Source organism: Trichomonas vaginalis, chromosome I, assembly GCF_026262505.1.
Source record: "Trichomonas vaginalis G3 chromosome I, whole genome shotgun sequence".
Lineage (NCBI taxonomy): Eukaryota > Parabasalia > Trichomonadida > Trichomonadidae > Trichomonas > Trichomonas vaginalis.
Window position 1 is genome coordinate 21318483 of NC_067203.1, and position 13948 is coordinate 21332430.

A 13948-nucleotide genomic window follows, 5' to 3' on the forward strand; every position below is an offset into this window, starting at 1 on the left:
CATTGGATTTTAAATTTTTAGCTAGATAATGCAGTTATTTTGCATTTGTACATTGTGACCACACATAATTTTGAACTGACAAAAATTCTAGCAAACTCCTTTTCAATTTTTTTATGAAAACGTATGACATGTTTTGAATGCATAAAACTTATCAAAACGTGTGACCTACTATAAAAAATATGATGTAATGACATATATTGATATATTAGGCCAATAAACTATTTTGAATGTCGTTCAAATTCACTAACGATAAAGATTTAAATGCTGCCATTAAATTTTCAATTAAACTCAATTGTTTTTGGTTAAATTTTGATTTTATTCAAATTTCCATCCTCAGAAAATACACATAGAAATTTTCTATTCATTGAAATTTTTTAAAATTGTGAAGAAGCGTAATTTTTAAAAGCATTCCAAATCATGTTATTATCAAAACTATATTCTCATGTAAAATTATTCAATACTATTCAAATTTTATTCATTTTTTGCAAAGATTTATGGACAGTAATGAGCAAGAATTCTTTGAAAAGCAGGGCATATACTATGTTGATACCATTGCAAAAGGCGGCTATGGTATTATCTATTATGTTTATTCCAAGAATTATGACGATTACTTTGCATTAAAAAAGATTCAGCAAAAACATTTTAATCCCAACGAAATTAACTGCTTAATTTCTATTAATAATCCACTAACAATTAACCTTTATCAGTGTTTCAGGTTTCAAGGATATGTCTACATGCTTATGGAGTTCTGTCAAGAAGATCTCAATCAATTTATTATTGATCAAGTTGAAATTAGCCCAGAACTCTTACAAAAATATATTCATGGAATGTTACTCGCTATTAAAGCTTGCCACGACAGAAATATCGCTCATCTTGATATCAAGCCATCCAATTTTTTATTAGATAAGCAGGGACGCGTTAAGGTGTGTGATTTTGGCCTTTCCTGCCAGTTTAATCAGGATGAAAATACTTCCGAACATAAAGGAACACTCTACTTTATGGCCCCTGAAGTTTTAGAAAGGAAAGAATACAATCCGAAGAAGGCAGACATTTGGTCCCTTGGCGTTACATTCTATTACATGTATGCAAGGTGCTACCCATATATGGGCAAGGACAGAACAACAATGCTAAATGCGATTAATGAAAATCAGTTGGCAAAGTACAAGATCCATGATAGAAATCTCAGGAACATGGTCGTTAAGTGCCTGAACCTGAACCCTAATAATCGTCCATCAATCGATGAACTCCTCCAAATGGAATATTTTGATACTCTTTCTGCTGGAATTAAGCTCCAGAAGAACAACAGAGTTAATGTAAGAAGCCACAATGCAATCATAATTAAGCCTGAAGCGAAGATGTTTTCCGATTCAATGTTCAAAAATTGTAATAATTTGATATTTAAGCGTAGAATGTCAAAATAATATATTATGTTTGTTTGTAATTAAATAGTTTGATATGTATGTATATATTTAAATTTATTAATTTGATAGAAAAGCTTGAAATAAGTTGAGAAATTTAATAATCGAAGATTATATTAAAACATTTGAATAGAAATAAAATGGCTTATTGAAAATAAGATACAAAACAATTTTATTTATGATTCTTTCTGGAATAGAATCCGTAATCAGAATATTGAACAAATACATCGCTAGAATGAAAAAGGTTGACCGGAATAGCGTCAGAGCTATTAACTTCTAATGGTGCTTCATAATCTGTTGGAACCAGCTTCTTTGGCTTAAATTCCTCACTCGTTGAACTATCGATCGTATTTTCTGATGATTCAGCATTAGGAGATTTAGTTTGAGTTGTCTTTTGCTTAACGCTATTGTCTGTTTGTGTTTCTGCTTCAAATTTCCTTAAATCGCAAGTTAGATCAATATCATTTTCATCGAGATACCTGATATGTCTTTTCAGGTTTCGGGTTGAAGACCAACTGTATTTATGAGTCACATCTAAGGTTAAGAGTCTGAGTAGGTCCGGATCATCTATATCAAAATTAAAATCTGATTTTAATTTTGGAATATTTTTATTATCATATTTATCATTTTGGTTATTACTAGTGGCTTTTGGTTGAACAATTGGTTTACTATCGGCGATTACTGTATTTATTGATTGATTCTGAGTTTTTTGTGTGGCTTTATCAATTTGGTTATTATCATCATTTTCTTTTGTAGGAATCATGGATGAATTTAAGCTGTTTTCAATATTTTCTTCATTTTTAACTTTATCATCATTATTAATTTTTTGTTTAGTTGAATTATGTTCGATATCGCTTATATCATTTGAATGTATTCTAAATGATACTGCATTTCTTGATGCTTTTGGTGCATAATTGATCTTCCCGTTGTGAAGGAATAAAGAAACTAAAATGGAACCTGATTTCTTCCTGGAATGAGGTACAAAAACATCAATCCATTGATCTTTTAAGACTGTAATGTAATTATCAGTTTGCTGACAATGCTGGAGTTCAATTACTGTAAACCCAATTAAATTTCCATGTTTCTGGGATATTACATCATAAACTTCCAAGACAGGAAATGCATCTTCGATATTTACCTTTGAAATGTCAATTGTATAGCCTGAATGATAGTCTGCCTCTCTTGAATGATTATAGCAAACGGGAGAGGCAATTACATCTAATGATGGATGGAATTGAAAGGTTACATATGTAGAATGTACTCCGCTCTTCATTTTTGGAAAATTGCGACCTTTTAAAATATAAATTGTTGCATTTTTGTATTTTGATAGATCTGGCGATAAAATATTCTTTGCCTTGATAGGTTTTCCACAAATTGGTGCGTAGTTTATAGGAGGTGGTGGTATTGTGATAATATCGCTATTTTCATTTGTAATGCAATTCGAATTTTTCAAATTGTTTGTTGTCTTTTGTTTTATTTCAGATATTTCATCTTCAAAGCTTGTGCTATCTTCAGGAATCTCGATTTTTTCTAATTGAATGAACGGAAGTGACGAAAAATCACTAAAATCACTAAGAAAATCACACTCGTTGCCAAACCCCGAACAATCTGAATCAAGATCATAAATTCTATTCTTAATATGACGGATTCGGCTCTGTAATTCACTCATTTGATGCTTAACGTCTTTTTGGAAATGTTTCCAAACTCAAATCAAATTGGAAATATAAGTGTGTTACGCATGTATATTAAAGAAATGTAATTAGATATACCAAATAGCCAAATTTTTATTAATATATTTTCCAAACATTTACTTTTTCGAAACCTGATTAGTATTATATATTTCTCATAAGGCATATCTCCTTACTTGCAGAGCAATACAATCAAACAAGCATATAAAAAAATTATTAAAACGGTTTTTTTATAAGATAAATAGTAATTCCTAGGGATGCGACGGTTTTACGCCATGACCGTTTAAAAATAGAATAATACGCCATTTTTGGGGCCGAATGGCGGGTACGAAGTAGCCGCCATTCGGCCGAATAACAAAACAATACAAAATTATCGCCGTCCTTTTTTTTTCTTTCTTTTTTTTTTCTCTCTCTCTTTCTTTTCTCTTTCCTCTTTTTACTCCTCTTTCTCTTTTCATCATTAAACGTAGAAAGATATATTAATATTATTTTAAAATAAAAAAAAATAAATAAAGTATAATAAGTAATTATTTAGTTATCGATATATATATATGTAAAGTGATAATCTGAGGATAATCTGAGGAGGAGTCTGAGGAGTTTGAGGATAATCTGAGGAGTTTGAGGATAATCTGAGGAGGAGTCTGAGGATTAGACTGAGGAGTAGTTTGAGGAGTAGTCTGAGGAGTTTGAGGATAATCTGAGGAGGAGTCTGAGGATTAGACTGAGGAGTTTGAGGAGTAGTCTGAGGATAATCTGAGGAGTTTGAGGATAATCTGAGCATAATCTGAGGAGGAGTCTGAGGATTAGACCGAGGAGTAGTTTGAGGATAATCTGAGGAGGAGTCTGAGGATTAGACTGAGGAGTAGTTTGAGGATAATCTGAGGAGTAGTTTCAGGAGTAGTCTGAGGACTAGTCTCAGGACTAGTCTGATGAGGAGGACTCTAAGGAGTAGTCTGAAGAGTAGTCTCAGGAGGAAGATCTGAGGAGGAGTCTTATGAGGAAGATCTGAGGAGTAGTCTGATGAGGAGGGGTCTAAGGAGTAGTCTGAGGATGATGAGTAATCTGATAAGGAGTAGTCTGAGGATGATCTGAGGATAACCTGATGACTAGTCTAGGAGTGGTCTAATAAAAATGTAAAATATTTTCAAAGAAAAAATTCTATGAATTTTATATTTTAATTCTTAGCATTATACTGAATAAAATAAACATAAATATCAAAATTTGAAATTGAACACGCCAAAAAATTGATAATCCACATTCAATATTTTGTAAGTGGCGTACTTTTTGAATACTCGCCATACGCCTTGGAGTTCTCAATTTTGAATTCGCCTTTATTTGGGCGACCTCAGAAAAATACGCCATTAAGAAAATATTGTATGAGATTTTAAATTTGAACACGCTCTACCTTAAGGAATTAAATTTATTAAGATATATTTATATATAATAAGGGTTTCATTTTGCTAAAATTGTCACTTTTATAGCATATTTGTTTTTGGATGTTTTGCGAAACCAAAAAAAAACTATGATATACAATGTGTGTGTAAAGAAAATACTTTATTTACTAGTTAAAAAATCATTTGGTATTGATCAAGTTATTTTTTCTGGATAAGATATTATATGGATAATTGGATAGAAAATACAATTATATAATCTTGTACCTGGTTTAATTAAGCTAATTGTCATCAGAAACTTGTAATTTTTATGAATTTCAGATTTTCTTTTCATTACTGCTTTTCTTAATAGGTCAAGTTCTTATTTACGTTATAAAGTATGATATTTACAAATATCAAGTTATCGTGTTTTTTGAGAAATTATGAGAAACAAACAAAAATGAAAAAGATAGGAATAGCAATGAATAGTGATGTGGGTATAGAAAATGTAAGAGATATGAATGCAAAGCAATCAATATTTAGGATATTGACCATAGATTTCGAAAAAAAAAGCTGCATATTGAGCGAAAACTATGATTATATCATAAGGCTGTCATTTAAAGCATAATGAAACTATTCCCTTTTCATTTTAATCGAATAAGATAGTAAAGATTTTTGAATTAGCTAGAAACTGATGAGATGTTTTCACAAATCAGATTTTTAATCTCTATAATGCATAATTCACTCAATATCTCAATTTTGATATTGCGAGATATTTTTGCTATCGGTTTCGCAATTTTGACACAATAGCAAGAGGGTTCTATAAGCATTATTATCAACGTAGAATCTGAATATCATATCAGAAAATGTCGCAAATCTGACATTTACCCGACCAAATAGCAAAAATAATTGAATACTTTTCGCAAAAACTTTAAAAATCGATAAAAATATGAAATATAGATATTAAAGAGACTTTTTATATAATATTCATAAAGATTTTCCAAAAATATGATACCGCAAAATTAAAAAAGTGACGTCTTGAGTGGAGTCAAAGGTCGAAATTGCTAGCTAAATGTTTTTTTAGCGAAATTGCGTATTGTACGTTTTTTTCGCAAAACGAAACCCTTATATATAATAAACGATTACTTAAAAAAAAAGTATTTCATCGCTTATGTAAGTTTCAAAAAAATCACGAAAATAAAAAAATCAAGATTAAAATTTTATTTTTAATTTTTGAATTTCTCAAATGGCGAAATTTTTGGGCGAACAAAAAAAAAATGTACGCCCGGTCAAATGGCGTGTTTAACGCATCCCTAGTAATTCCAATAAAACTATATCGCTTCTAATTAATGGTGTTAAATTGGTTAAAGATAATATTCAAGCAAAGAAATTAAAAAAGTGAATTCAAGATAATCAAAAACGGTAAAAAAATTGAAAGCAATAGTAACGAAAGTTTGATTACATTTAAAATTGTCTGCCGACATGAAAAATAGGTTGTTGACTTTTAAGTTAAAGGCATAATTAATTATAAATCCAGTGAATTAAGCCAAAATTTAAACTTTTTTCTAACTTTTGGAAAATGGATAAAATATTTTAGAATTTTAATCACCTTATAATAAACATCAATTTTGATAATTGTTGGTTTTCGATCATGAGGTTTGGTATCCGGCCAAACATTGAAAAGTGACACATTTCCCTTAAATTTTTGAAAGCCAATCATCGATTATTTTTTTCGTTAATAATTTTAGATTCGTCTGAAAGCTATATGCATTTCTTGAAATAAAATCTTTTCATATAAAATTGAGAGATAGTCAAAAAACGATCGGAAATTTCTGGTTCACTTATGATTTGGACGAATAGTCAAATGTGCAGTCTTCCAGACGACTGCAAGATTCCATTATACTTAGGTATGATGGATAACTCAGTCAAAGCAGTCGTAGTAACTAAAAATTCCAATGTTTCAATCTTCGATAAATTGTTTCCCACTGTAAATAGTGGTGATTTGAATTACCTTTACAATGGCAAACTGTTAGATAAAAGATTAAGCATACAGCTACAGGACATTAATCCCAAAGATTTAATTATTGCCATCCGTGGGGCAAATGATTTCGAGATATACTTTAAGAAACCGCAACAAGTTAAGGAGATGCTCGACATTGCAGTGATGAATTCAAAAGAAAGAGTAGGACATAAAGTTGATTTCATATCTAATGGGCAAATACGCCAAGAATCATTAAGACTACGTGACCTACAGTTTGCTAAAGCAGAACTTAGACCAAAGATGATTAAAACAAGAGTTCAAGATATATTAATTAAGAAAGATGTTAATAACCACACCGTAATTCCATTAACATCAACCTTATCTAAAACAGAATTGCCCCGATTCTGGTAAATAGTAATACTAGAAAATTTATGCTGAGAAATTATCCAATTTCTCAAAATTCTGTTTGTATTGTTTGTTCATGTAAAAAGTTTCTCGAATTTTCGAGATGTTTAAATATTATATTATTTTCTGATCCAAATTTTAGAATAAAAATTGTAATTATGCATTCTCAATTTTAACCTAAAAATAATTCATGACTCATAAACTATATCTAAATCCCGGTGACGAATATTTTTCAAAAATTTTATTAAAATATGAAATTCAATAAAAAAAATTATAAGATTTACAATAAATTTTAATTTTTCAAATAATTTTTGATATTTTTCATAGAAATTTAAGAGCTGGACAGGCTATTTTTAAGAAAATAATCTAAATTTCTCATAATTTATATGCTTACGATAAAATTAAAGATTTTCAAATCTGATTTAAGGTAAATTCTAAAAATCTCTATTGGATTATGTAAAATTTTATATGTTATATATCATCGGATATAAAATTCACGATTTATTTTATAAAGTTAGATACAAAAATTATTTTTGAGCAGAAAATTTTTTTGAATAAATTATGTTTCTTCTAAAGAAAATTCTCGAAGTTGAAAAGAAGCCAGACATTCCAACAGTATCTCTTGATGATCCTAGACTTAATGAAATGCCTAAAGTTTCTGTTCAAAGCATACTTAATAATCCAAATATTGCGCACCAAATGCCAAAGCTTTGCTTATGGTTACAAACACATCCTATCGTGAACGATGCACTATACTTTCGATTAATAGACAATAGAATGCTTCCTGGTGATTTACAGCTCCGAGATCAACTTATTCAACTGCAAATGTATTTAGCAGTCAAACTTGTGATGCAATTCGAAAAATTCATTAATGAGGGAAGTTCTGGTATCAAGTCTGACATTCAACATCCTTGTCCAGAATTCAAACAGATTCAGAGAATACAGGATAACTGGAGAATTGTTCTCGCTTTAGAGGATATGATACTGGAACTCAGAAAATCGATCTCTCGTAACTGTATTGACTACACAAAGAAATTAAAAGAGTCTGTAGCACATTCAGCATCTTTACTTGCTTCAAAAGACGTAATTCCACCGTTTTACATTCCTATGGTTGATTTTTCCAGATTAGATCTTGGAAATGATATGATCGCATCTCTAGATCCAAATAGCATTCAATATGTCACTAGATTATCCCTATGCGAAGCCAAACAGAAGTATTACATTAATGCAATTAATGCATTGAAATATAAATATACAGAAACTCCAGAAAATCCTTTATCAAATCTTCTCGCTACTTGCTTGGCTGCTGATGAAGACCAGCAAGCTACATTATTCGAAGACTTTTTACAATGCACAAGGACTAAAATCCGTGCTGTTTCAGATTTTTACAACAATCCGAATTCAAATACTTTCAGAAAACTCATTACAAGTATTATCGAGAGATTTTCTATTCCTCCTAAGAACTGGCAGCAGATTCGCAGGCTTTGTGCTGATGTTGCTGCACCATTATGTGCTCCTCTTATAAGTTTCAATGGAAAAGGTTGCGAAAACGTTGACTTCGAAATATTGGGTATTCAAGCAGCAGCATATTTGAATCCATTTGGAATAATTCGTATATTAGGCTCAGATCAAGGAATTACTGCATTAGAAGGTCTGAAAGCCATTACACCTGATTGGAAGAGCGTTGTGAATTTTGCCTTAGAACTCCTTGACCCAGATACATTGGAAACTAACGATGCAAAATGTTATAATAATATGCAGGATTATGCAGATAATACAGCTCTTATTTCATTTTCATAAGAGTTTGTTAGCTTATATAGAACATACTTTGTTACAATTCTTTTGTTACTTTTATTATTTTTGTGATAAAAATTTTATTCTTATAAATATCTTTTTACAAACTTGAGACAATTCATCTTTACCTTTCAAATAATACTTTAAGTAAAATTCATTTATGATGAGGTGAATATATTAGAGAAATATTATTTTATTTAGAGCCAAGTTTAATCGGTTGGTCTTACCCAATCATAAATTATTTTGTAGAATATGTTTGCTGAAAACATAATACTTTTAATTCTATATTAATTTTTTTTCTAAAAAAATCAACTATCGAACTATGAATTAATTGTGCACATCTTTCTTTTTGGATATAAGTAAACATAGGAAAGTAATCTAGCATTTGTATTTGTAAAATGTGTTTATTTTATAAAAAATGTATGCATAGTAAACCGAATCTAAATCAAATTCTTTATTTTAATTTACTTGCAGTAGTCGAGGATCTTGCAAACATCATGAGATTCCATTTCCTTTTCTATGTACTTGATGATTTCTGGAACTTTTTCTTTAACAATCTCTATGCAGATTTGTTGAGCATCACCCTGAAGGTATGCGCAGTAAGCTTCAACCTTTTCTGTGATTTCTTCGATCTTCTTTCCACTCTTTAATTCTTTCTCGATAATTGAAACAACAAGCTTGCAAGAAAGGCACATTGGGCTCCAATCGTTGACAGGAGCGGATTTACGTGGCTTCATAGCTGATGCAGCAAAGAGAGCGAACAGGAAAAACATCCCTTGAAATGCCGACGATTATTTTCTTCACAATTCACATCCATACTTATTATAAGGCTTTGTCTAGTTTCGTAGGAATATCGATTTTCTCATCATTTTCACTTCGTGACTTGAAATTACTCAAATTTGCATAATTCGGCTTGAAATGGCATGTAAAAACATCAGATGCACAGATAACATATACATCCTTATTGATGACCAGTTCAGGCTCTATATGCATGAAATAAAACATCTATTTGTGAAAATTTTGTCGACTTTATATTTTTCAAAACGTTGACACTTTTCATTTTATCCGTTATGAGTGAATTCAGCGAGGATTTTGATGAGAATCCCAAAGAAACACCTCAAGATAACGGTGCAAATAATGGTGAACAAGAAAATGATAATCCTTCTCAAAATCCTCAAGAAAAATCAATGAATGACGATAATGATTTCGAAGACGAAAAACCAGAACAAGAACAAAATAATGACAATAACAATACGGAACAAAATCAACCAACTAATGATGATAACGATTTTGAAGATGAAAAATCGGAAGAAAAGAATAATGAAGAACCACCAAAACAAGAAGAAGAAAAATCAAATACAGAAAATGAGAAAAAAGAAGAGAATAATGCCGATGACGATGATTTTGAAGATGCAGATGAAAAAACTAAAAATAACGAAGATACGAAAAGTGAAAAATCATCAGCAAAAGAAAGTCCAAAGAAAGAAAACAAGGATAGCGATTCTGAACATGAGGACGAAAAGTCGAAAAACAATAAAGAATCAAGCAGCGGAAAATCTTCAGCGAAATCGAGTCCAAAGAAAGACGAAAGCGAGTTTGATTCCGATAATGAGGAGAAAGGTAAAAATAACAAAGAAAAATCCGATAAATCTGATAAATCAAGTTCATCAAGTTCAGATGACGAACACGAGAACAATGACAACGTCATGATTACTCAAAAAGGCGGTCAAAAACAAAAGGAGCCTAAAACTTCAAATTCATCGACAAATACAATGCCAAATAACAGGCAATCGCCTAAAAAACCTACTCCATCGCATAGTAATAGATCTGCAAAGACGTTGCCACAAATGGAACGTCCAGTTAATCCGAAAATGAAAACCGTTATTCCAATATCTCGAAAATCTGACGCTCCTGTTAAAAACACATCGATAAGAAATTTCGACCCTAACTACCCACCAAACTTTACGGAGAAATGGACACTCGAAGCTCTCAGAGTGACTGGAATCAATCCAAACGAATTGATGTATCCTACCGATCAACTTTTGAATACATATACTCATGATAAAAACCTTCGTGAGTATGTTCGCAATGAAATGAAGAAGACATGTGATGAACTGATCCAAACAGTCAAAGACAAAAGGAAAGAGTTAATGGAGCAACCAGAAGAAGACGTAGAAGCCAGAGACATTGAGATAAACACAGATTACATTGCAGCTGAAGAAAGAGCGACAGAAGCAGTTAAAAACATGACTAAAAAGGCAGTTGAACAGATGATTGTTAAGTCATTAATACAACAGAAGAATGCAGAAGAATTTAAACAAAGAGAACTAAAAGAAAAAGAACATAGAGAATTACTTAAAGCTCAAGCAGAACAAAAGAGAAAAGAAGAGAAAGAGAAACAAAAAAGACACCAAGAAGAACAAGATAGACAAGAAAGAGAAAGAAGAGAATTAGCAGAAAAGAACAGAATCGAAGCAGAAAGAAGACAACAAGAAATACAAAAGAGAAGAGATGAAACAGCAAAAATGTTACATGAAAAAATGTTGGAAGAAGAGAAAATAAAGGTGACCAAACTATTTTTTGAAAGTCCGCCATAACTTTAATGGTACTATTTCAGCGTGTACAATGAATACAAAAATTCTAAGAGTGCCACATAAAATAGTACTTTAGACTTGAGTTAATGCTACCAAGCAAATGTTAAAAAGATGACTTTAGTGTTTTGATAATCAAAGATTAAAATCATTATTGTCTAAATCAATAATCATAACGACAGAAGTTAATGTTTTTTCATCAGCGCTTTAAATCCACTTTTAAAAGTATACCTCAAAAATCAAAATATCAAAAAAAATTGGCCGATAGGTTTGGCTTTAATTTTTGTCTGCTTTTATGATTTGATATGGATGTTATAATTTTAAAAGTTGAGCCAAATTCACCAATAGATTTTTGAGATTTGCAGATACTCAATAATTTTCAGCGTGTTATCTTTTATTAAAAGAACTATTTGGTTTCAGTATCATATAAATTGATATTTACTTTCTATTTGAACCTTCATTTAGCTAATGATTTAATAATACAGATTTCATCTAGTCCTTATAAGAGAATTTTGAATTTGTTATAATAAAAAAACAAACAGATATAGCTTACACTTCTATAATAAAGATACCTTTTATAGAAATCAGTATGAAATGTGTTTTGGCTTATTGGAAGCATATCAGACATAATCGCCATAATCAAAAAATCTATATACCCAATAAGTAATAAATTTGTCGATATAGATTTTCCATAAAATTAGTTTTTAGTCTGATCTTAAAATAAATTTAATTTTTTATAAAAAAAATCACATTTAAAAGTACCTTTTTAGTAGCTCGAAATCCTGTTGGTGGATTTGGGGCGTACTTCAAAATTAGCTTTTCTTCTACATATGCAAGCTATATTTTAAATATGGGGCAAATCGGATCGGCGAAAGGAGTTTAGTTACCTTTGAGAAAATAAGGAAAGAAAAAATGGAAAGAGCTAAACAAAGAATAGAAGAATTAAATGAACAGAAGCAAAAAGATGCAATTGAAAAAGAAAAGAAAAGAGCCGAAAATGAAGAATTAAGGGTGCACACGAGAGGATCATGTAAACTTCAGAATTTAGAACCTTATTTTAGGCATTATCTTGGCTACCTATTTAGGCTCGAAAAGCAAAAAATATCAAAAAATACAACTTGACTCCATTATGACCCTTTCATGGAGGTAGTTTTTATCCGCTAGTATTTTCCCTTTGAATCTCTTTACAATTCGAAATCAAATTCAAATCTCAGTAGAAGAAAGGAAGAATCAACTTACTACGGTTGTAATACGAATAAATACATATATTTAATTATTTTTATTTACATAATAATTGTTTGAAGCTCATATTCCATCAAATTTTTAAATAAAAACATTAAAATGTTGAAAATGTTCATATATTTTAATAGGGTTTTGGCACTTTATTGAGGAATTACTACATACATAGTCGAACCGAACTTGATATTTTGAAATTTAAATTATTTATCAAAATTAAAATTTAACTTGAAATTTATAATTATTTAGTCATATTTTGCATAATTCTAAGTAGATTTTGTAAAAAATCAAGAAAGAAAAATTTTAACGTGCTTTATTTTTTCTTTTTTATAATAATACATATTATTATATAATTAACATATTCATAATGTTTCACCCTTTCAAAAATATAATCCTCCTCCTCTCAAATAAACGTACATACGGGTGGCCTCTTTTTTCAAAAAATTAAAATTTGAAATTTTGGGCTCAAATATTAGAGATTTTTTCAACCTTCAACGATATATGTTGTCTATATCAGACCTCCTTTCTTTTTGATACTTAACATTGTTCCTAAATCTTAGCCGTTAAGGCTGTTCTGAAAATATTTTTTTTTCGAAAAAATTCGAAAAAAATTCTTAAAATTCAAAAATCCCTTAATTCCTGAGGATTTTGGAAAAAAGTTTTTACATGAACATGTGTATATTATATGAAGTATATTGATAAGGTAAAAATATGGCATTCCAAACGGGAACCGCGGTTGGTTACCATGGATTTCCGTCACCGGTCACATTTTAAAGATTTTTAAAGCCTTATAAAAATATGCTTTGTAAATCATTTTTTGTAAATCGGCAAAAATTTGGTAATTTTCTTCAACTAATAAATCTGCGAATAGCATTTATAATACAAGAACAATCTTTTAAAATGCGTTTGATTCATTTTTGTATAATTTCATATAGGCACATATATTCTTCCGGGACTTTCCGTGATTTTACCGTAAAATCATTAGTTTACACCAATTTTTCCGTATTTTGAATAGTTTACTGCACTTTTTCCGTAAAATTGAGTTACGGGAATCCGCAAAATTTCCGGACCTCATTTTTCATAGAATATAATAATAATATTTGATAAAAAGATATATTATTTATATTTTTGATTTTTGAATTACGGAAAAAGTGAATTGTTAACTTGATTTTTTTATATGGTTAATTTTTCAAATGATATTATGAAGATCTAAAATATTAAAAGTAAAAAATTGAATTACAGAAAAAGTGAGGTCAAAAGTGAAATAAATTTGCAGAACAATTTTCATTGAAATAAGACATTGAGTATCACACTTTAGTGAATCAACATCTATAAGAATGAAGTGTTTTGAAGCTGAAATAATATTGAATAGAAATTAATTTTTTCTGAAATTTTGAATGAAATTATGGGAAATAAAAAAATTACTAAATATTGTATTCATACAAATATATTATTTTAAAGGAAA

The 13948-nt window shown here is 30.0% G+C and overlaps 7 protein-coding genes across 7 annotated transcripts, besides 2 other annotated features; 4 read left to right on the forward strand and 3 right to left on the reverse strand.

Moving 5' to 3' along the window:
* Positions 1 to 486: 486 nt before the first annotated feature.
* TVAGG3_1024730 (protein serine/threonine kinase protein) lies at positions 487 to 1455 on the forward strand (the record flags this gene model as incomplete). The annotated part of the gene is made up of 1 exon (XM_001579070.2): positions 495 to 1421. One exon carries the CDS (start codon positions 495 to 497, stop codon positions 1419 to 1421), a length of 927 nt encoding a protein of 308 aa, XP_001579120.1.
* A 135-nt stretch (positions 1456 to 1590) lies between these two features.
* On the reverse strand, positions 1591 to 2691 carry TVAGG3_1024740 (uncharacterized protein; the record flags this gene model as incomplete). The annotated part of the gene is made up of 1 exon (XM_001579071.1): positions 1591 to 2691. One exon carries the CDS (start codon positions 2689 to 2691, stop codon positions 1591 to 1593), a length of 1101 nt encoding a protein of 366 aa, XP_001579121.1.
* A 950-nt stretch (positions 2692 to 3641) lies between these two features.
* Positions 3642 to 4226, reverse strand: TVAGG3_1024750 (uncharacterized protein; the record flags this gene model as incomplete). The annotated part of the gene is made up of 1 exon (XM_001579072.2): positions 3642 to 3887. One exon carries the CDS (start codon positions 3885 to 3887, stop codon positions 3642 to 3644), a length of 246 nt encoding a protein of 81 aa, XP_001579122.1.
* A 2093-nt stretch (positions 4227 to 6319) lies between these two features.
* Positions 6320 to 7064, forward strand: TVAGG3_1024760 (uncharacterized protein; the record flags this gene model as incomplete). Its single annotated transcript, XM_001579073.1, has 1 exon — positions 6320 to 6868. The coding sequence occupies one exon, from the start codon at positions 6320 to 6322 to the stop codon at positions 6866 to 6868; it is 549 nt and encodes a 182-aa protein (XP_001579123.1).
* A 342-nt stretch (positions 7065 to 7406) lies between these two features.
* TVAGG3_1024770 (uncharacterized protein) lies at positions 7407 to 8667 on the forward strand (the record flags this gene model as incomplete). The annotated part of the gene is made up of 1 exon (XM_001579074.1): positions 7424 to 8662. The coding sequence occupies one exon, from the start codon at positions 7424 to 7426 to the stop codon at positions 8660 to 8662; it is 1239 nt and encodes a 412-aa protein (XP_001579124.1).
* Positions 8668 to 9058: 391 nt separating this feature from the next.
* Positions 9059 to 9442, reverse strand: TVAGG3_1024780 (saposin family; the record flags this gene model as incomplete). Its single annotated transcript, XM_001579075.2, has 1 exon — positions 9121 to 9429. The coding sequence occupies one exon, from the start codon at positions 9427 to 9429 to the stop codon at positions 9121 to 9123; it is 309 nt and encodes a 102-aa protein (XP_001579125.1).
* Positions 9443 to 9726: 284 nt separating this feature from the next.
* On the forward strand, positions 9727 to 11253 carry TVAGG3_1024790 (200 kDa antigen p200-related family; the record flags this gene model as incomplete). Its single annotated transcript, XM_001579076.1, has 1 exon — positions 9727 to 11253. One exon carries the CDS (start codon positions 9727 to 9729, stop codon positions 11251 to 11253), a length of 1527 nt encoding a protein of 508 aa, XP_001579126.1.
* Positions 11217 to 12138: a mobile genetic element.
* Positions 12139 to 12256: 118 nt separating this feature from the next.
* Positions 12257 to 13194: a mobile genetic element.
* The last annotated feature ends 754 nt before the right edge of the window (positions 13195 to 13948 follow it).